Here is a 22,255-nt window from a genome sequence, read left to right on the forward strand (position 1 = left end):
AGACTAACGGTCTTCTAACATGGTGGCGAGATAGAGAAGTCTGTGCCAACGACTTGACTAGGACCATGTATTGCTTGATCTCATGGACTTCCCCAAATTCCATATGCTTTTTCTCAAATTTGTAAACGAAAACCCCTGACCCTGATGATCACAGAGGAAGTTGGAGCCTTTCTCTTTCTCCGAACGTGGGACAGGCATGAGCAGTAAACCTGAGGTGACATGGCTGCCAGGTGGCGGCCCAAACTGCCAGCCGAGTGTTTCCACCAGAAAGACAAGTCTGGACCATGCGCTTCCTGTGAGCTGTGAATAAAGTTGTCACCTCAGGAGACGATGAAGAAATAGCGTTTTATTTCTTTACAAATCGATAGCCAAGACAATAAATCACTCCATAGAAAAATTTAAAACAAGATACATTGTTGTGACCTTCATAACAGATGGAGTAGTTAGTACAATAGTGAAAGAAAAGTGCCTGCTGGGAGGTCAAGTTGCAGCATTTTGTCAGGCTTGATGAACGAAAAAGAAAGTCCAACTTTATTAATGGGACAGCTAATAAAGGTGCCTCGCCCTTAGACTCAACCTGTTTGTGTGAATAGCCAGAGGGATGAGCTTAGAGCCAGGTCTCCCCTGAGTTTAGCCATCTTTGCGGAATACGTGACATAATTCGTAGGCTGTTTGGGGATTTATTTATTTGGATCCAAGAATACCCAATAACCTTTCTACCTTCACAACTTCAACCTAGATCCGGTCGTCACCTGTAATACTCTTAAAGCTGCTGTTGTGTGACAATGACTGTAATTGTGTATCATTGGATGTCTCCTTAAACTCTCCCAAGGGTACTTGCCGAGTTCCGCGTCAGCCATGGAAGCCACGGTGTGCGTGCCCACCCGCCTGTCATCCCCTCTACTCCACCAGGTTTCATCCTCCATCCCCATGAAAGGGAAAGGGTACAAGTTGCACTTCAAAAGCCAGCTTTAGCCAAGAGTTCTAGTTGCTTCCCCCAGTGTGGCTGTCTCGTCAGAGCTGTGAGAACACACAACTCATTTTTTGAAACTATATGGAAGTTTTTCCAAGGATAGGTAGGTAGGTAGAGACAAGAACAGACTGAGGCAGATTGAAATCTTGGGATAACTGTTGTTTCTGGCCCATGTGGCCCTGGGTAATTCCCTTATCCTGTCTGTACTTCCATTTTCTCATCTTTGAAGAAGGCAGAAGAATTTCATTAGCTTCCCCTTCTTAAATCCTAAGACTGCTTTGAAGACAAATGAGAAAATGTGGCTGGTTCCCCAGGAATGGAAACCAGTAAGGAGCACAGAAGGGAGATCGGAGCCCTTTTGGGGGTCCTTATACTGAGAAAGAAAATAAATGGGTTAGTGGTGTTGCTGTCCTGAGCTTACTACCCGAGAGCCCCCGCCAAGATGGGCCAGCTGTTCCTTATGACTGGACTGGTCTCATGGGTGTGGGTGGGTCCTGGCCAGCGGAGCTCAACAGTTGGTCCCCTCTTGGCAGTCATGTGGCCTGTGTATGTCCGACAGAATCCTGTCCCTCAGTTTTTCCCTTTGCAGAGACGGCAATTTGACCTCTGATTATCAATGAAAACAGCCAGTACTCTGTGACAAAGGCTATAAGAGGTCCTAATAACTATCCCACTGTGTTATTACATGTGAGGCTATGCCTAGAAGAATTTCCGACCTCTAAGATACACTGAGAATTGACAAACAGGAAAGGAGCAACACAGCTGGGGAAGATGCTGACCGAGAAAAGCTAGTTTTCACAGCACACACAAAAATCAATCTGCATTTTTCGTTCTAAGTATTTCAGTAACTAGTAGACTCTGGGAACTGGAATTTATTTGTCGAACGGTCTATCAATGTACACCATATTAACTGTAGCTGAGCTTATCAGTTTTAGGAAAGTGCGTTGATAGGGCCTGAAGCTAAGCATTTCAGAAGCTAGAGCATCAGTTAGAATAGTTTCAGAGCCAGGGGATAAGTTTAAAAGTGAAATGTGAGATCTTTTCATGAATTGTCACAAAATAAAAATATATATATATATCCTAGGTGTGATACACGAATATCATGGACATATAACGTCATTTGCTCCTGCTTCTTTGTAGAAATAATTTTGCAACAAATTTTAGAAACAACTAAAACCAGTCAAATTCTTCAAATAATTAATTTTCCTCTAGTCATGGAAAGAAGGCACTAAATACGGTGCCTTCTGAGGAAATTGCAATGAAGAGTCAATGACACACCCCAGGTTTTCTCTGTTGTAGATATATCGCTAACCATCTGCTAAATGAGTAGCTGTATGTTGAACATTTCCGGGCCTAAGAAAATTGAAAGAAAGTCTTTGAAGTTAAGATAAATAACTTCTAAACTGAGGAAGCTCTCTACCTGGATGTGGCCAAGAAGGAGCCACCATCCCTCACGGACTGACCAGGACGCTCGGCTCCTGGATCCTCGGCAGCCTGCCGGTCCTTCATCGAAAGCAAGAGTCGTTAGACTGTGCCCAAGAGCCTGCAGATCATTCTAGACCCTCAGGAAAACAGTCAAGACTCAATGAAATCGTGCTGTGGTTAAGCAAGGAGTTGATCAGTGTAAACGCCGTTGTCAGCATACGACTAATTCTGACTTCTCCCTTACCGTGAGAAGTGTGACAAGCCACGTCACACATTTAATTTGGCCATTGGGGATTCTGGTAGCTACACGCACATGCCAGTTTCCCTATGAAGTATCACAAAGGGCCTGAGGAGTGGGGCCCGTTTATATGAACCCTTTCATGATATCTAGACAAATACCAGTTCCTTTCTCTAACCACCGTTCTCTCCCAGCTCGCTAACTCATTTTTCAACGACTCTGTGTTTCCCAGAGGCACTGATCAATGGTTGGTTCCCCGCCCTGCCACCAATACCTTTTGAACTTAGCAAGTTTGGAATTTGGTTAAATATATCAAAATACTTTTTCTACTTTACGCTCTCTGAGGGTGATTTTCGACCTGAAAATCATTTAGTGACATTTAGTGATAGATAGACCTCATTTAGTAAAAGGAAATCACGTTGGGAAGGAACAAACAAGCCAAGGACATAGAAGGAAGGGGAAGTCCTTTATTCTTTGTTTCTTCGATTTTTTTTTTAATTTTAAAGCTGTCTTTAATGCTGCTGTAGAAGTAATTTTGCGGAGGGTTTTTGAGCCTGTCACGTAAGGATGTGTAGACCAAGAGAACTTTCTTCTCTTTGTGAGACCATTTAATTTATGTGTTTTCTCTTCTTTTAAATATACCACTCGTAAAATTGTTTTTCAGCACACCAAGATATTTTTAATAACAGAAGTGGAAGATTCTTACCGATAGGAAATAAAAAGAGGGGAAATGGGTAAAGTAATGAGAAAGTTGGTTAGACCCAGAGCCTCATAGAAGATGAACTTTTTTGGGGAGATTAGAGCTCTCCTGGGTCGTGGCAGGGGGCCCCCAGGGTGAGATCTCATAAGTCAGATGCCCACGAATGGTCGTGTGTGCCCTTGGAGCACTTTGACAAGCCACCCACTATCCAGGTGTGTCCCTCCTTTCAGAAAATTATGTAGACAGGGGCGCCTGGGTGTCACAGCGGTTGGGCGTCTGCCTTCGGCTCAGGGCGTGATCCCAGCGTTATGGGNAAGCCACCCACTATCCAGGTGTGTCCCTCCTTTCAGAAAATTATGTAGACAGGGGCGCCTGGGTGTCACAGCGGTTGGGCGTCTGCCTTCGGCTCAGGGCGTGATCCCAGCGTTATGGGATCGAGTCCCACATCAGGCTCCTCCGCTATGAGCCTGCTTTTTCCTCTCCCACTCCCCCTGCTTGTGTTCCCTCTCTTGCTGGCTGTCTCTATCTCTGTCAAATAAATAAATAAAATCTTTAAAGAAAAAAAAGAAAGAAAATTATGTAGACAAAAATCCAAAAGCAGAAGCCCAATAATTTAGTAGTAATTTTAATTATAAAATACATCCTTATTTAATAGAACTTACCGTTCAGTTCCTTTAAAGAGCAGACATTTTAAAACATGAGTCATCCCAGGAAAAAAAAGAAAAAAGCATCTGTTTTTGAACACCTTTTTGGAAGGCTATCTATAAGAATCCGCACCTTCTGCTCTTACTGACATTTCAACCAGACTGGGCCATGGAACATTTGCTCAAGGCTAATTGCAATTGTCTAGATCCATAATGAAGTCTTTCCTGGGTGACCTTTATGGATTGTGGTAAGCAAAGCTCTCCTCTGAGCAACAGGCTCTTCGATAAACTTGTACCTCGGGAAGATGGGTTTTTAGAAGCCTGTTGTTCGTGCGTTGACGGTGTTCTATTCTAGACAGAAACCTTTACTGCTGTGGTGACAGCGAGTCGTGCCCTTTGTGATTTCAGGCTCTTGCCACTGTGGAAAGTGCATTTGCTCTGCGGAAGAGTGGTATATTTCTGGAGAACTCTGTGACTGTGACGACAGGGACTGTGACAAGCATGACGGCCTCATCTGCACAGGTGCGGTAGGACCCGCTCGGCTTGCTCTGCACCCCCGTTGGTGAGAAAGACAAACAGCCCCCCCCCACATGGTGCTGCCCACAGCTGTGAGGTGGCAGGGGCTCTCCCGATTATCAGGTCCTGAGAATTGCTTATGAAATACATGTGCTTAAACAAGCTCAGGGGGAAACAGAGATGGAGACAGAGCCCAGCTGGAATGGGGCAGGGTGGGCGCTACTGACTGGCTTCTCCCCGGCTGGTGGCACCAAGCAGAGGCCAGCAATCGTTTGAAAGATCCGATTTCCCATAGCTGTTAGTAAGATATTAACAAGGTGGCTGTAAGAGGGCGAGTGGAATGGCTGCGACTATGAGCGGCTAACGTATTTTAACCCGGTGCATTTCAGTCACGATGATGATCCCCCCCTGTATTTTCTTGCAGGGAATGGACTTTGTAGCTGCGGGAGCTGTGAGTGCTGGGATGGATGGAACGGAAACGCGTGCGAAATCTGGCTTGGCACAGAGTATCCTTAACAATAACATGGGAGAGGACTGGAGTCTTTACTTTCCTAGGCCATTAGAACAATATAAATGCAAAGGAAACCTTGTATAATCACCACTAGGACAGGTCAAACAGACTATTGTATGTTTTTCTCTTTCTGAATGCCTGCATGAAGTCTGGGTACCCATTAAAAAATGAGTTAAGCAAAGTCTGATGTAAATAACGCTAGAAAGAATTTGTCTTCCAGGATTTACATCAGTGGTTCTCAACAAGGGTGACTTTCGCCACCTGGAAAACACTTGGCAACGTGTACGGACAATTTCGATTGTCATGCTGGGTGGGGTGGGAGGGCGAGCGACAGACCTCTAGTGGCTAGAGGCCAGGGATGCTGCTGAACATCCCACGGCAAAAAGTTAGCGGACTCCAAACATTAATAGTGCCGGAGTTGAGAAATGTTGGATTACACGGTCGTTAGACACGGATATCCCTCACAAAAAAGACCACATGAGAATCTATGGAAATATCCTCACATAAAGCCATCGATCTTATATTTTTCAGGATTCCTGTCACTCAGCATTTCCATACAGGGACAATAAAGACAAACACACATAAGGGAAAATGGCGGGGGGTGGGGGGAGGTGGGGGGCAGAGGCTGGATCACCAGTGCTTTGTAAAGAAAAAGACTGGTCCATTTTAGCCAGTAAGTCATTCGTTTGGTCTCACTTTAAACTCACGAAAAAGATTCTCTTAGGAAGGCAGTATGAAAAATGTACAATTTGACATTTTTAATAAATAGTGACTTAAGTTGCTTACAATCTGTCAATATATATTTGCCTACTGCTGATTAACAACAACACAGAATGAATTGGTATTCAGGGACATCTGCTGTTACTAGATCCCTTTTTAAACTGGGCGGGGTAGGTGACGAGGACTCTGATTTTTTCACTATTTAAACTATTCCTGGTAACTTGCCTTTCAAGAGGACAATATCTAATGGGACCTAGGAGGGGCCTGAAATATGCATTCGTTTCCCTAAGGATACATTAGGATTCCTAAGGATACATTATTTACTGCAAAATAGGGTCATGCAGAGAAGTCAAGAAGAGATACTGTGACAAATGACACCAGTCTCAAAGCTCAGAGGATAAAAAAAATCTAGAAATGTCTTAAGTAGAAATTACAAATATTCACTCAGCAATAGGAACAAAATGTTTATTTTCTTAATGGTGAAATTTTGCTCTGTATGAAATTCACATTGAATTATGAAAATGTACAATAATTAGGACTTCCCTTACATATTTACAGTTAAATCTACTTACACACATTAGTTTAGGCAACCTTTAATTATTTGGAGCTAAAAAACCCACTTTTTTTTTTCTAAATGTGAATTATATTTTGTAAAATCCTAGAATAATGTAACAAAACCATTTCCGCATTGTTTAAGATGAAAATTTTTACTTGGAAATTTTACTTAATGATGTAAATATTCTAGAGTCATGGCTTGGACTTTATAAGTCAAGTCACCAAAAATAAGGAAAATATGCATCTGCCGAGTTACTTAAAAATTTAATATTGAAAATTATTTAAGAGAAAGTTTATCTGATGCTGACTTTTATAGTACTAATAGTGTTCTCATACTTTAATAGATTTATAAAATTGTTATCTCTATCCTGAGATTATGGAGTGCAACCATATTAGTTGTATCTCTATCGTTGAGTATGTCCGTTGATATATCGGTTTTGTAAAATGAGGGAAATAGAAGCAGTTGAGAAATAATATAGACTATATTCTTTCCTCCTCTCTAGCTAATCATTTTAAGCCTCAAACAGACCTGTTGTAATTGTTCGGTAGCACTTTTGAACACTCGATGATGCACCATCATCAGAATTCCCTTCACTCTCTAGCCATCATAACACAAATTGCCTTCAGCTTCCCTCCTGCGGAACTCCACCTTCGATAAAGGACCAGAGTAAATATTTTAGACTTTGTGGGCCACATACATCTCTGTTGGATCTTCTTTGTTTGTTTTTAATACTTCAAAACTATAAAAGGGAAAACAGAAAGCAAACTCATTTGGAGCTCACGGGCTTTTTTACAAAAACAGACTGTGGGCTCGACTTGGCTCCCAGCGGAGCAGCATTTTGCCAACCTGAGCTCTCCTTTGTCTTCTCATGGAATCCTCGGTGTGTCTTATTTTTCTTGCTGTTCTCTACGTTTGTTATCTCTTTTGTTAACAACTACAATGAAGGGCTTCTCTTTTTATATTTTCATATGAGAAAAGTGTCCTCAGCGTTTATGTTTTTTAAGGAAAAGTTTCGAGATGGAGAAATTATTATATGAGAAATTTCGAAATGTGGTTTGTTCAAATTTTTTGACAAGGCTGAAAGTATAGGACAGTCAGCTATCTTCTGGGTTCATTTAGCTACAAATTATTGAACTGAAACTGAGTTATAGCATATGTCACCTGGTACCTAATCTCTAATGAATATTTTTCTTTTAAATCAGAAATAGTTTCTTTTTCCTTCTTTCTGTCTGCTATAATATTTCATATGTGTGTATATGATTTTGACTCTAGCAATGCAATCATCAATAGACCTATTAAGAAGTTATTTAATTTACATGTTTAAGTTGGAAAAAATAAAATATAGTTACATGTAAAGATGTAAATCCTACCTTTTCAATGTGATTTTGTATTTTGACTTTAAATTCCATTACTAAGATAAAAAAAAAAAAACCTCCCTCTTTCAAAAAGAGGGCAGGAGCAAACTTGTAATAGGGGAAGGGTAAATGTGGGAAGCTCATGGGTTTGTTGGAGTTGGTGGGAAGTTACGGGAAGATTAACGTCAGTTGGGAAGGACGAGACAGGTCCGCAGCTGGTGTTGGCACTCACCCTGCTTGTTGGCAAACCATTACTGAGGAATTCTTCCACAAGGACTTCTCAGTAAAATTCTACTAAGGTCCTAAGACCCAAGAGGATAATAATGATACCCCATTTTCTCCCTGGACCCCTTGAGCTAATCTAGATTCCTGTAGCACCTTGAAAGGAACGGCCTCCAGCACTTCGAATGCAAACACAATCTTTGCCAGCAAACATCAGGATCAGACCGAATGATAGAGAAAACCGAGAAAAAATAAAACGAATCACAACTCAGCCTTTGTTTGCAGACTCACTGTCAAAACTCTGAAGCCCTACCCAGTATCCAAGAGTCAACAGGCCTTGTGTGCCCCCTTATAAGCTAAGAAACTTAAGCTAGGAAGTGTATTTTACTCCAAAGTAACACAGTTTGCGTCTGGATGTTGCGTTTGTTGTCTGCATTTAGCCAATTGCTTTCCCTGGAAATAGTCTTGTTCTGAAATACAATTGAAAATAGGTTTCAATTATTTTATTTCCTTCTAAAATGGATTTCTTAGTCGTCTGGTCTCTGCTTCAAACATTAGTTCTCCCTCTAGTGTTAGGAATAAAAACTTAAATGATACATGTCTAACTTAAGGAACAAGAAGTTCTTGTTGTTGCTGTTGTTGTTTTGTTTTATAAAAGAAAACCAAGTCTAATATTGGTCATCTCGAAAACATCTGTTTTAGTGCTTTAGGCATTAATTGAGCAACTGGCCAGGTGTGTTAAAAATACTCACTCTGCTTATTCTCCAAGAGGCAAACAGTTAGGACTGCAGCAGGAGTCTTTTTGGCCCATTGTGGAGATTCTAAAGCCACCTGCTATCCCCAAACACTCAGGACAGGCAACCGCTTAGGGCAAGAATCTCTAAATTCTGCAGGATTTGTAGCAAAATGTTGCTCAGGACCATTTCACTCTTTACATAGGGCGCACCATCTGGATCTCCTCTATATTTTTTCCAAGTAAAGTTGTAGCCAAACATTTTAGAAAGCAAACTTTAAAGAAAATGAAAATGGTGTCGCCTGGAATATCAAAACAACGAACATTCCCGAGCATTGCGGAGGGATGGGTGAAGCAATCGGCTACCATAACAGATCAGTAGAAATAATCCTCCCCTACCAGATATGCATGCAAAAGGAATGTGACATTAGAGAGACTCAATGCGACTGACATATGTACATGGAGGTACAAAACACACGGTCTGTAGATACAAATGAATTCCATCAGATTTACTATACAGAACATCAATGAGGACAGATTGCACTTGCTTAATAACAGCAAACTTAATTTTTGAGGGGAAAAAATGGTGGCGTCTTATCCCAGAAAAATAGCAAGAGAGGTATCATCAAAGAGCTAAAATTTTCTTTGGCATGGTAAAGGGGGACATTGAGTGTACCAACTTATTTACATGACATTTCTCTATAGTTGTGGGTGAAGCAATGGCATTTTGTTACATAAAGTTGTTTGATGTTTTGTAATATGCCTTCATATCAATATTTTATTCAGTATGTTGTATTTGTGAATACAACAAATGGTATTAAACACAGAAACTATACAATGCAGACAGACTTTTTGTATGTAAATTGAATAGTACATACCAACAGTTCTTGATACACAGGTCCTACTACATGCAGTTCATCAGTGTTGTCCTCGTCCCATGCAACAGGTGAGACCAGACACAAAGGAAACCATCTAATTTACAAATAACAAGGACCCGTCGGCAATATGTCTAAACATATATTAGCAGAAAGTATTTGACATCCATTCATAGGGATAAATGCCCTTGGAGACAAATCATAAAAAAAACAAAACAGAGGTGCACATTGACATAAATCTCAGTCATTTACAAAAATAAACCTTGTCTTAATTCTAACAAATAAACAGGCTTGCAGGGGAAGAAAACAGCATATAGGGCTGATTACCAAAACCAAATAGGTGGGGTTGTTTGGTGTGTGCGTGTGCGTGTGTGTGTGTGTGTGCATGTGTGTGTGTGCGTGTGTGTGAGTGTGTGTGTGTGTGTGTATTGGGGCAAGCAGTGTCTATAAGCCCATCTAATTGGAATGTCAAGTTAAATAATTCGGTTTGCCACAGATTATAGAACACATGTCTTCCCTAAATAATTGGTTCGTGAAATTCAGCTAACAGATTTTAACTCATCCTGTTGCAAATGATGGGCTTTAAAACGGTGTCACAAGAAACCACGAGTCGTTGAAGGAATCGTTTTGTTGTATTCGTACTTTAGCATTATTGACAATAAATCTACTCAAACATTATGCTAACTTTTTATTTATTAAAATGAAATCCAATATGAAAATGAAGTAAGCATAAACAGTTAAATTTATACTAAATCTTTAATCAGCTAAGCAGGCCAAAATTTTTAAATGCCGGGCAAGGGCTGTCATGGAGACTTAGGAACGCAGTGGCAAAATAATTTCCCAGGAAATACAGTGCAGATGGAGGGGGGGAGGCGAAGGGGGGAGTGGCGACTGGGTCAGCCTTCCACATGGAAATAATCATAAGAGGCCATACATGATCCTGCATGTAGTTTTCTATAAACGAGGTTCAGTTTGGTCTCAGTTAACTCTTCTGAGGAGGAAACATTGAATTTTATTAAGTATACACAGAGTTAACAAATATATTTCCAAACAGTTTCGTATTCCACAGTTTGAAACTCTTTATATCCCATAGCAAACGTTTTGCATGGTTTCTTCCCTGTGCAGTCAACGATTTTGTGGCCTTTCTTAGCGGTTGTCTTCCCTAAGCTCGGACTTAGGCAAAAGGAAATTAAGAAAGCAAAATAAAACAAAAGCAAATCAATGGAGTGGACCAAAAACCTGATGTTTGAACGTGTTGGTTTGCCTTGAATTTTATCCAGAAGAATTCAACAGACTGCATTCTGAGCTCATGGCAAGGCACCTCTACCCCAGCTACTGGGCAACCCGGGGCCCCAAGAAGCTGAGTTACAGGTATGGAGTGGTGACTTACACAGTACCCGACTCAGCATGCTGAGCTAAAAAAAATAGTTTTTCCTAATATGTCCAGTTTAAAAACTTGTCATTAAACACCAAAAATATTAAAGTCTAATTTATAACTAACGTTTGCATTGCTGCTGCAGAAAAGAACACAACAGCCGCCTTGCCCATGCTCTGCTGAGTATGAGTGGAACGCAGCCAAAACCGGGGATGGCATTCAGTTCGGTTCATTAAAAACAGGTAGGATTATATCGGAAATGGATTTAGGTAGCGCAATTCTTGTAGGTTGTAATTATTGAATTTTCTTTTTTTTTCCTTTTTTCCAAATAATGAGGATCAGTAGATGAAAAATGAACCTTAATCAGGCCTACAAGGCCTACAGAGTTCTTTGGACCCACTTTCTAAAAACCAGTGGGTCTTGCTCGCTGGGCAAGGCAAATGTTACCATTACCAGTAAGCTTGTGATATGTATAAAACACACACACACACGAAGAAACTATAGGGAGATGTCAAACACATATCGTAGAGAGCTTCCCCCCGGACTGTGTTTGACCCATTTCTCACCCCGGCAACGCCGACCTCAGGAGCACAGTGTCTGCTACTGGATAGAGCGTATATGTGTGTTTAATCGATAGTGGGAGCCGGAGACAACACTCTTAATCTTTAGAGATGCAATTTGTAATAATAGGTTTAGAAGGCTTCCTGATTCCCTGATCGCTCTCCGAACTAGGCCAACTGCCACATTTAAGATTTAGAGGAATACAATCCCTGCAAAAGGTCACAGACAGTGGAGCGAGCAGCCCTGTAAAAACGGGGAGAAGAGAAATCCATAATAGCACAGGTTTACAGCGTCTAACTAGAAATTACTCAATAGTATTCGTGTGCTACAAAATTGAACTTAAACACATGGATTTCGCTGAAACAGGACTCAAAAAGGATTATGGGTAGCTGTCAGCAGGCAAGGTATCGAGTGTACTCGTGAAGTATGTCATTCACATGAAGTGTCACGGTCACAGAAAAGATATTAAAAAGGCATTCCATATCTGGTAGGGCATTCCATGGTCTGAGTTTAGCTGGTTGTCCAGGCGTCTTCTTGTTCTGGGGGTGCAACAGGTTGAGATTTATCCACTTGCAACCAAGAAGTTCGAGCGAGCCGAGAGCAAGCACCGGCCGACTTCCAGCCGCGCCTCAGCCACGGAGCAGGACTGTCTGGCAAGGATAAATCACTCAACTGCGCGCGGGACGACTGAGTCACAACACCGGTGGGGATCTGGCTATGTCGTCTTACTTTTGTTGACTGGTTTGCCGCCATTCATGATTGCCGACGCGCTTGTGCTTTTACTCGGCGTCACCCCGGCCTTCGGGACCGTTTCTCCGACGTCATGCAAAGACGGTTCTCGGTACATGGCAACTGGTGACGGGCAGGAGGGCATGAGGGAAGGAGGGGAGGAGACATGACCCGGTTAGGTTCGAGCGTGGCCACGTGCCCGGAGTAAAGCAACCCCGCATAGCGGAGGCAATTCCCATGGTGAAGCCATCATTTCCCGCCCCCCCAGACAGAAATGACTTCCTTTGCATTCTCTGGTTTATAGAACCAAAATACGGACGTGGGTGTGCCTGGGTTTTTGTCTAGGAGAGGAGGTTTAAATAGGAGCTGGGGCCTCTTCGTGGGCCTCAGATGTAAAGCAGGCACTGGCACACACACACACACCACACACACACACACACACACACAGTGTGGGGGATGGGCGAGCACTTAACCTCGTTCTCTTTGTAGAGCTAGGAAAACTCAGACTTCCCTTCCAGGGCACACCGATGTCAACCCCTGAACCCCCTCGTTCCCATTCATCTTTTCGAGGCCGGGTATGGACACCCTAGATTATTACATTATGTTCTCTCAAGTGATTCAAAAGCAACACAATCACACTAGTGTCACCTTCAAAGCTATCCCAGGCAATGACCAGGAACTCACTTTCCTGAAGCCAGAGCCTTCTGGATTTCCTCTCCCTCCATCACGCAAACTGAAGGCATGGGTGGGGCATTTTGTATTTTTAGGCCTCGTTTTCTGAGAGCTTGTTAAATGTAAGGCAGAATCAGAGAGTGGCAAGAGGGCAAGTGGGAGCCATGTCCGAGCGAGCGCTGAGGAGCTGCTTGACGAGTATCCAGGGCCGCAGCTATCCCAGCCATTCAGGTGGCTTTTTGGAAACTGACTCTAAGAAATGCTGTGCAAGGACATGGAAGACTGACTTGGGGGACATCAGCTGAGCTGGAATCATCTGCTGTCAGAAATGCTAGAGAATTCGAGCCGTCTAACCTGCTGTGCTGTGGAGAGTGTTTCCTGTATACGGTATTTTATGAAGAGACTGTGTCTCCTCACTGTCAGGTGGGCGCCCCATCGTAGGTCCTCCACCCGCTCAAGGCCGTGGGGCCTCTCAGCAGCTCCCAGCTCTGAGAGCACGTGTGCGCCGGGCCTGTCTTCGATGACTCGGCAAGGTACCAGGGAATTAATCCATATCCGTGAAGCGCCTTCCAATCTCTCACTCCCACTACTAATGCAGTTAGGAGACAACAGCGTCACAGCATTAACCTTGACTGTCCATGCGGTGAAGGTGTGGAAGAGATAGGAGTGCCGCAGAGCATCAATAATTAATCAAGTACCTAATTTGCCCTCACGATTCCAATCATATAATGTACATTCTGTATGGGTTTTGAAAGTTGGAAATTAATCTTCCTCTATAAATTACACTAAGTGATAACCTCCATCGTTATAATACCCCCTTCATTATTTTTAGGGTACTTCTGTCTGCTAATTATTTGAAAATACTGTTTCTCTCTGCCTCTGAAGTCCATGAACGCACAACGCACACATACACACAACTGTTCAGTGTATGATTCAAATACCAAGTGATATTATTACACCACGTCTCAGTCTCCAATATTTCCTGCTAGATATACAAAAATAGCTGGTCTCCAGCTTTTGCCTCAGTTAAGAGACATAAAGTCCCTTTTGGTTTTCATTACGTTGATGCGGCTAGAAGATAAGGTTTTAGAATTTAGTTAGTTCCTATCAGTTCATATTTAAAGCAAAAGTTAATGTAAAGAGACAAAGCAAGGTGGCAAAGAAACAAGATTTTTATAGAACTGCTTTGGACTTAGTTTTCAAATATTTCACTTGCATTTGAATATTGGTGAGTCTGATGCTCTCAATTCATGTAAAACAGTAAAGCCAAATCACAGAGGTGTTACTTTGGAAGGACAGCAAAACCCTCTCATTTCTTATTTCTACTCTGTCTGATGATCTATCATATAATGAGAATAATTCACTCATATTTCAGACTCTGGCATAATTTTTCCTTTCCAAGATAGTCCCTGGTGGCTAATTGTCTAGGTTTCAATGGCTTGTTCTATAGGCAAATTTAGTTAAGGGGAGAGTAAGCCATTATTGTTGAAATTATAAAGATGGTATCAACTAACAAGAGTGGTTTTCCAAACACAGGCAAACTGAAAGCTGAATTATACATTCACAAATAATTAATAATTAACCTTTAATATTTGGAATTATCTTATATCTATATGGAGAAGATGGATTATAAAACCAATATACATTTTCTCTTGATGGCTAAACCTTTCCTCTAGGAACAAAAAACAAAAAGAAAATCTAAGTAAGATGAAAGTGTTTATTTAATTATTGTAGATCTGCTTTTCTGTCAAAGGTAAACAAAAGTATTTGAATAGACAAATGCCTCTTTTGAAATGCCTCAAGAAAAATTTTTTTCTAGTTGTCGTATTATGTAGATAAGGTAAATGGCACTTCTGGCAGAATCCTTAATGAGAAAGTTGCATAAGTTTCTGATTAATTAGCAACACTTTATAGCCTTTTCTCTGGGAATCTGGTCAAAGTGAATGTGAAAGCTTCCCTGTTCTCCTGTGACTATGAAAGAAGGCGGAGCCACAGCCCAGTTTACTAAACAAGGGCACAGTGGGAAAGGAGATAGGGGACATCAAGCTCTTGAAAGGTGAAGAGATTTTTATTTTCTGTAATTATAGTAATTCACAAGTGTGTGATTACTTTCAGCTGGATACCATCAAAATGGGTACAGACTTGGGGCATCTGCCTTCCCCTCAGGGCCTGATCCCAGGGTCCTAGGATCGAGCCCCGCATTGGGCTCCTCTGCTGGGAGCCTGCTTCTTCCTCTCCCACTCCCCCTGCTTGTGTTCCCTCTCTCGCTGGCTGTCTCTCTTTCTGTCCAATAAATAAATAAAAAATCTTTTAAAAAAAATGGGTACAGGCTTGTATTCCATAATTTTCAAAACTTAGTTATATATGTATATATGTGATATATTTTTATATGCTCCATCAATTTGTGCATATATGTATATGTATGTATGTGTGTATACATTATGTATCTATAAAATATATAAATACATACACCTATATACACAATAAAGTGGACAAATCTTAAATTCATAACTTAAGTAGACATCTGGGTGACAACCACCCAGATCAAGATACAGAAATTTTCCAGCATTCTGTGAGGGTTCCTTGTGGCCCATGTAGAGTTAGCAATGGGAAAAATAAATGTGTCACAGACTGGGAGGGGTAATCACATAACACTCACCTTCCAATGGCTTAGGTAGAAAATGAGCTGCTGGTTTGGTTTTCTTTACTCTGTTTCCTTTCATGACTTGCCCTTCCTTATTCAATCCCAAAAACCAGGCTCTACCAGATTCCTGTTGTCTGTACAGCATAGATGAGTAGATTACGTAATAGTTTTCAAAAACAGATTCTTTAAACTTGCATTCAGGAGTAAAAAGTTCCTGTCAAGAGAAGAGGAAGAAAAGACAGTCAGAGAAAAGAATGGGAGCTTCCCTGAACTTTGTATTTCTCCAGAAACTTGTAGGCCAGGCGGAAGGAGACAGCCCTGGGGCAGGGACGACCAGGCCGCGCCTTGTCCTGCAGGGACTATTGTGTACTTTTTTCAATATACAATGAATAGAGAAGAATCTGCTACTCCTGGGAGTATATGCATAAGCAAGAATATGCATGTCCTTTCGTAAGAAACTAGGAGACATGTGCAAACTCACAACAGTCTTGGTGAAACAGAATATAATTCAACCAGAATATAACCGGAAAAGGCACAGTAAGTAGCATCATATATTCACCGTAGGCTAAATAAAAATAGAATCTATATGTATGGTATTTGCTCATCTATGTTCAATATTTCCATAGGAATCATCATGTGCTACCCTGATAGTCGCTAGCTGTGCCCTGGATCACTGAGAGGATAGGGTGATAGTTTTGCCTACTAAGACACAAACTGAAACCTCACACTCAAACCAGAAGGATCGGCTGGCACACGAGCTAGCCGCCGGAGCTGAGTCTGGATGTTGTGTTAGCCGGCCGTAGTGACAGGAGCTGGAAATAATGACCTAATTCCATGCTGGAGCCCCACTGGAATTCTTGAAGAGAAACAGCAGAAGCTGCCCTAACCGCTGTCCACACGGTGTTTCTGGAAAGGGTAACATGAATTAAGCGCCGTGACTCTCAATGTCACGATCCCCACTGATGGGCCGCACTAAGCTTACTACCTTATGATTATCATTAATGACATAAATATTCATAGGCGACTTTTACACATTTCTAAACTTTAACCATCAAAGGCATTTCTAACAGACCCCTATTAAAAATAATTTAAGGGACGCCTGGGTGGCTCAGTCAGTTAAGCGGCTGCCTTCAGCTCAGGTCGTGATCCCAGAGCCCTGGGATCCTGTCACCAATCAGGCTCCCTGCTCAGCAGGGAGCCTGCTTCTCCCTCTGCCTCCTCTGCCAGCCGCTCCCCCTGCTGTGTTCTCTCCCTGACAAATAAATAAATAAAATCTTTTAAAAAATAATAACAATTTAAAAATTCAACCTTCCTCATTATAGACATGAAAGCCACTTAACTTGTCTTTGCAGCTACTTTAAAGAGTTCAACAGTGTGCTATTTTGTATATATGAAACACAGATGCAAAAACAGAGCTTTCCTGTCACTGATCTTTTAAAAAAATATCACTGTACTTGAAAAAAAATTTCACCTTAATAGATTTTTATGACTGCAGAAAACAATCTGTTTTTCTTTTCTTTTAAAATGTAATTTTCTGTACATGTTCTGAAAAACACATCCTTTAGGGACTAGAAATAAAACTTGTCAAGAGTTAAAGTTAAGCTAACCATAATAAGGAATGTGACATTATTGCCTGTAGAAAGGTTCTTTCAATATTTCCCATGAGAGTGTGAATTATCAAATGGTGTCTCTTGCAGGATACAATTTATTCAGAGTGCCCCATTACTGTAATTCACTGAGAGCTAATAGTTCTCCAAGGGGAACAGGTTTTGTTAATGGCAGACTCTTCTCATGACAAAGATAACAGATCCAGTGATTAATTCAATGAAATTAGAAGTAGCCAAAAGATGGGCTTAGACACCCCCAAAGGAATTTATGTAGGCCTTCATTTCTTCTAGATGACACTAGCTCAGGTTTGACTGAGATCCCATCTAAATAAATGTTCTGGCTCTCCACTAAATCCTATTTTCCCAAATATCACCCCGTTCCCTCTCTTGCTAATGAGCGACCATCTCAGTGAGCTAACCAGGCCATGGCACAGAAGGAAGACTTGACAACAGGGTGCGTGTTCACACACTGTGGTGAGGGAAATAAAGTGGAATTCTGTAAATCTGGCTTGTCCTCAAAAGACTAATAAATACAACATATTGTTTGTGCAGCTTCCATGACAAATTAGACTTCAGCGTGTCACTTGTCTTCTATCAAGACAGGCCAGGGCATCCGAGTATATTATTTGAGGCCAGTTAAAGCTCGTCTCGAAATCAGCTGGGAGTGGACTGGAGAAAAGCTGACCCATTAGGCCACGCCGTTGACTGACCTTTACCTAGAGACACCAGGGCTTTCAGCTCTGAAAAGCAGTTCCACAGAGCAGTCAACCCTTAACTCCCCTCTGGTCCCCACTGCCTTGATGTGGGATGAGGGCATTACCATCCGCAAATGAGCTAGCATGGTCTTTTCTCTAAGTTGCATATGAAAGAGAATGAAGAGGTAGATGGGGAAGAAGCCATTTGTTCTCAGAGAATACCTTCAGGACATCTGACACTACTTTTTAGATGAAATGTTTACCTCTGGGGACTCTGAGGAAGTCATTCCCCATCCTCCTTCTGGGACCTGGGCCAGTGACTTCACAGATTTATGGATAAGAAGGTAGATCAGAGAAAGGTGATAGGGTCTTGGACACTCTGATAATTACACAGACTTCTTATGAGCAAGAGGTAGATATGCAGACATCCCTTCTTGAAAGCAAGGGAATCATGACATAGCCCGATGAGTCTTTTACCGGCACACATCTGTTGTCAATGAGGAGGCTGGTTCTGAGACATTAGTAACACACACTGACGTGCTGAAGCCCGATCTCTTGCAAAATGAACTGGAAAATTGTACAACATGCGTATATGTGTGTTCACTTTAGTAACTAGTATTAATATAATTATCAAGGACACACAAAGTAAGGGGGGAAATATCACCAGAATTATGACACATTGTTAAATTGAGTTCTGAACCTCTGGGTAGCCCAGACTGAAACAGAAATCTCTATGTCCTAAAAACTCTTGAAGAGAGAAAATCTTTTCTTTTGCTCGGGACTAACTTCTAAAAGGTATTTCCTCGCAAGGAAAAAGTGGCATTGAGCAAATGAACAAAGCATAACACATAAACATACATGCTCTCGATAAGAAGCATACAGTTAACCCAGTTGCAGTTTTGTGTTTGAGTCCCACAGTATGCTTCAGGGGTACAGATGGAGTGAAAAGTCCCACGGGTGGACACTGTCACTGATGAGATCCCTAGGTGACATGTGCCCAGCAGGGGTCACAAACTCCATGCATCTACTGACCATGTGGACGCAAGAGGGAAGCGGGCTGCTATGGTCAAGGCACCATTATGAGGCTGAATGCGCCCCTACTAGGGCTCAGTGTCAAAGGGATAGAATGGTAGAAAAGAAAAACCTTAGATCTTTAGTTAAGTCTGGTTTTCCAAAGGAAAGAAGAAAATCAGGTTTCTCGATAAAATTTCCTTTTAACGGTGGCAGCTATATCTCAGTTCTTGTTTTTGTTTTTCAGTGGTGTGAAGACCAAGGGTCAGAGATGGGGCCCATAAGCCTGCAGTGTGAGATCTCCAACATAAAGAAGCCAAAGTACTAAAGAAAGAAGCCCCGGTGGCTTTGTAACGCAGCCCTAACCAACCGCATGGTTTTGATACATTTGAGTAATACGATGAGAGTGCCCATGAAATGCTCTAAAACAGGCAGTGATAATATGAGAATGCTTATTTAAATTTAAGCTTAAATATAAACTCTCAGAAACTGCCAAAACGAAATAGATATGGAGTTTGATATGTCTTTTCCTTGTCTTGCCTGCCTATATTTAGAACCCCCGATACCACAACAAAATCAACAACAGTTGAGCTCCAGCAGAAGCTTAGATATTAATTTGTACCACTGCCAGACGAAATCATCCACTCATAGAATAGAAAAACAGAACAATTAGACAAAAATTTCATATCTCCTTTTATGTTGTGGTTGTTCTGGATTGAAAGCACCATCTGTCCTGTGTACTTATTATCTTAACAGTAGGGACAGAATTCCTCTTCTGAGGGAAATGCCTTTGTTTCAGGAAAATACCCTGATGGGCCATTTGCATATACAAAGCAAGACTTGTGGGTCAGGATGAAAGAGGGTGGAGGGAAGGGAAGGCCCATTTTCCATAACCCACAACTAGCGAATGGCTATAAACCCAGCTAACTCAGGATAACCATAACCTAAGAACTAGAAGTGACCATGAAGATCTAAGTCAGTGGTCCAGCAAACTGCAGACCAAGGGCCTGATACAGCTGCTTACCTGTTCTTACAGCGCACACTCCAAAGTTCAGGGAATTGTTGAGACAGAGATTGTATGTGGCCTGCGAAGTCTACGATGTTTGCTGTATGGTGATTGGCCAAAAATTTTTGCCCACTCTGATCTAAGGTACATTTTGAAGACTCCCCAACCTAGATAAATGGGGAGGGGCTGTTCACCTAATTTCAAATTACTGAAGAGCTAAGTATTCCCAAACTGAATTTGGATTGCACTTACTTTTCATGTATACAAATGATGTGAGAAACAAAGGCAGAAGAAAAATTATGAAATTTCCTTACTACCTACAGCCCATTGGCAAGTCCTTGAAACAGGCAGAGTGACATTCCTCTAGGGACTCAACTGCCTCAATGTTAATACTTTGCTAAGGGCAAAAGGCAATCCTAGCCTGACGCCCTCTCCCCAGCCAGGATCCTGTAAGTCTACTTTAAAGAATAAAAAATTCCTTTGGAAATTCCTTTCTCTCTAAATCCCCCCAAGATACGTGTTGGCAATCATCGCCCAAGCACATGGCCCACGGATATACATCTAAAGATCTCATGACCAAGGCTTTATTAGACGGTAATAAATGATCTTTTCCCAACAACAGCAATCCCCTCAAGGTCTGGAAACCTTGCTTCCAAAATTCCTTAGAGACTTAAGCTATTCCTAACCCTCTCCCAACTTGAGGGTATATAATGGGCCACTCTTCATGACCCCGGTGCAGCTCTTTCTGCCCACGGGTCCCGTCCGCGTGCTTTAATAAACCACCATTTTGCACCAAAGATGTCTCAAGAATTCTTTCTTGGTTGTTGGCTCCAGACTCCACCCCACCCCACCTCACCGATATCCCACCACCTCATCACAAATGCAAACCATTTGAATGAGAATTCTCAAGAGTTTCATCCCTGGAAAAGCCCATAGGGTGTGTTATGAGCTGGCGTTTCTGGTAAGGATACACAAGTAGTAGCCAGCAAATTCCTTTAGCCCCAGTATCATCAAGGACTAAATGAAAATTTACATTTTGGTTACTATCTACAGGTTTGCCTACCAACAGCACCACCACCACCACCTCCATTGTTTCCAAAGGAAAATATAAAAATAGGCATTTCAGATAAATTTACAGTATTTATTAGAATACAAAGCAAATCTAAAACAGATTAAAAGGAGAGGATAGAGAAATATTTGATATATACTAGCACGTAGCACATAATAAATGCACAATAAGTAATTGCTGTTGATATTCTATTAGCCTCTATATTTCAGAGTCATCTAAAAGCTCAGTCGCCTCCCATCAACATCTCAGTAATGACTCTGACCCTGAACTTTGGAGTATTTCTCCCCAGGCTTAGGCTGAGAGAAGCAAGGAGCCTCAGATTCCAAGTTCTTCCTTGAAGAACAGTAACAAATCATGAAGGTTTCTTGCAAATCTCAAATAAGATAATAGATGTGCAAATGATTTGTAAACTATACATTGAGTTGTAAATTTTAATTACATTGATAGTTATATTTATAAGCTATACATAGAATCGCAAAGTGCAACTTGAATATTCACCTAAATTATTATTGTCAGGTAACTAGTGATTTAATTATTCCTTCTAGGTAAGAAGAGAATAGACATTCCTACATACAGAAATTCTAAGGATCCATTTAACCTGAATTCTCAGTTTTTTCCTTCCTTTTCTACTCCAATTATCCTGAGGTCACCAGAGAATTATCCCATCCATTCTCCTTCACCTTCTATAGTTTCAAAATCAATGATATGCTTTAATGATACTGCTCTGACGCTGGCCAGCTCTTGAAAAAGAAATGTGGGGCACCCTTAAGATTACGTATAAAAGAAGAATGTTCTGACCTTTTAGAAGAATTTATAGTCATGAATTTGGGGACAAAACAGAATTTGTAGTTAACACTCAAAGGCGGACAATTGAGTTGACTAACCTATTTATCTGAAACTCTACATAATGAAATATTCATAATATTAGACTATGATGAATGCCCACAGGAAGAAAAAAATTAGCCAATTGTTTGCATGTACTTCAAACTAAAGCATAATTATATTTGTGTTTAAGAGATAGCTTTGCTTTGATTTGATTACAGGACCCAGTGGTTTGAAGTATATTCTCGCCAACAAAGAAGTCTCTCAGTACTTAACATTTATAGGACCAGAAGCTGTTACTTAAGCAGTTCCTAAAGAAAAAAAGTTGTAAATGAAGATATTTTCTTTTCTTTCCTTCTTTCTTTCTTTCTTTCTTTTTTTGGCCAGGAAAGATACTATTTGACATTTAGAGATATTATAAATAAATAAATAGATTTATTTTTAGACATATTAATTGCTATATTTATTAAATATATTTTTAATTTATTATATTGAATAAGTATTTTCTTTTTATGACTTATTGACATACTTATTTAGAACTGTGGCAAGAACATTGTTTATTGAAATTATTAAATATTAAATAATTTAATTACTTT

The 22,255-nt window shown here is 41.1% G+C and overlaps 2 protein-coding genes across 4 annotated transcripts in view; one reads left to right on the forward strand and one right to left on the reverse strand.

Moving 5' to 3' along the window:
- ITGBL1 (integrin subunit beta like 1) overlaps window positions 1–5,408 on the forward strand; it is a 214,705-nt gene extending 209,297 nt beyond the window's left edge. The window contains exons 10-11 of the mRNA XM_002914850.4: window positions 4,389–4,502; window positions 4,921–5,408. Coding sequence (XP_002914896.1) covers window positions 4,389–4,502; window positions 4,921–5,012 — 206 coding nt within the window. The 3' untranslated portion in view covers window positions 5,013–5,408. The remainder of the gene's footprint in view (window positions 1–4,388; window positions 4,503–4,920) is intronic.
- Window positions 5,409–11,826: 6,418 nt separating this feature from the next.
- The window catches only part of FGF14 (fibroblast growth factor 14), a 593,789-nt gene continuing 583,360 nt past the window's right edge, over window positions 11,827–22,255 (reverse strand). For all 3 annotated transcript variants that reach the window (XM_034665441.1, XM_034665442.1, XM_002914849.4), the window contains 2 exons: window positions 15,465–15,663; window positions 11,827–12,256 (listed from right to left, as the gene is read on the reverse strand). In XM_034665441.1, the coding sequence (XP_034521332.1) occupies window positions 12,120–12,256; window positions 15,465–15,663 (336 nt within the window). In that variant the 3' untranslated portion in view covers window positions 11,827–12,119. The remainder of the gene's footprint in view (window positions 12,257–15,464; window positions 15,664–22,255) is intronic.

This window comes from Ailuropoda melanoleuca, chromosome 7 (genome assembly GCF_002007445.2).
Source record: "Ailuropoda melanoleuca isolate Jingjing chromosome 7, ASM200744v2, whole genome shotgun sequence".
In the NCBI taxonomy this organism is placed as follows: Eukaryota; Metazoa; Chordata; class Mammalia; order Carnivora; family Ursidae; genus Ailuropoda; species Ailuropoda melanoleuca.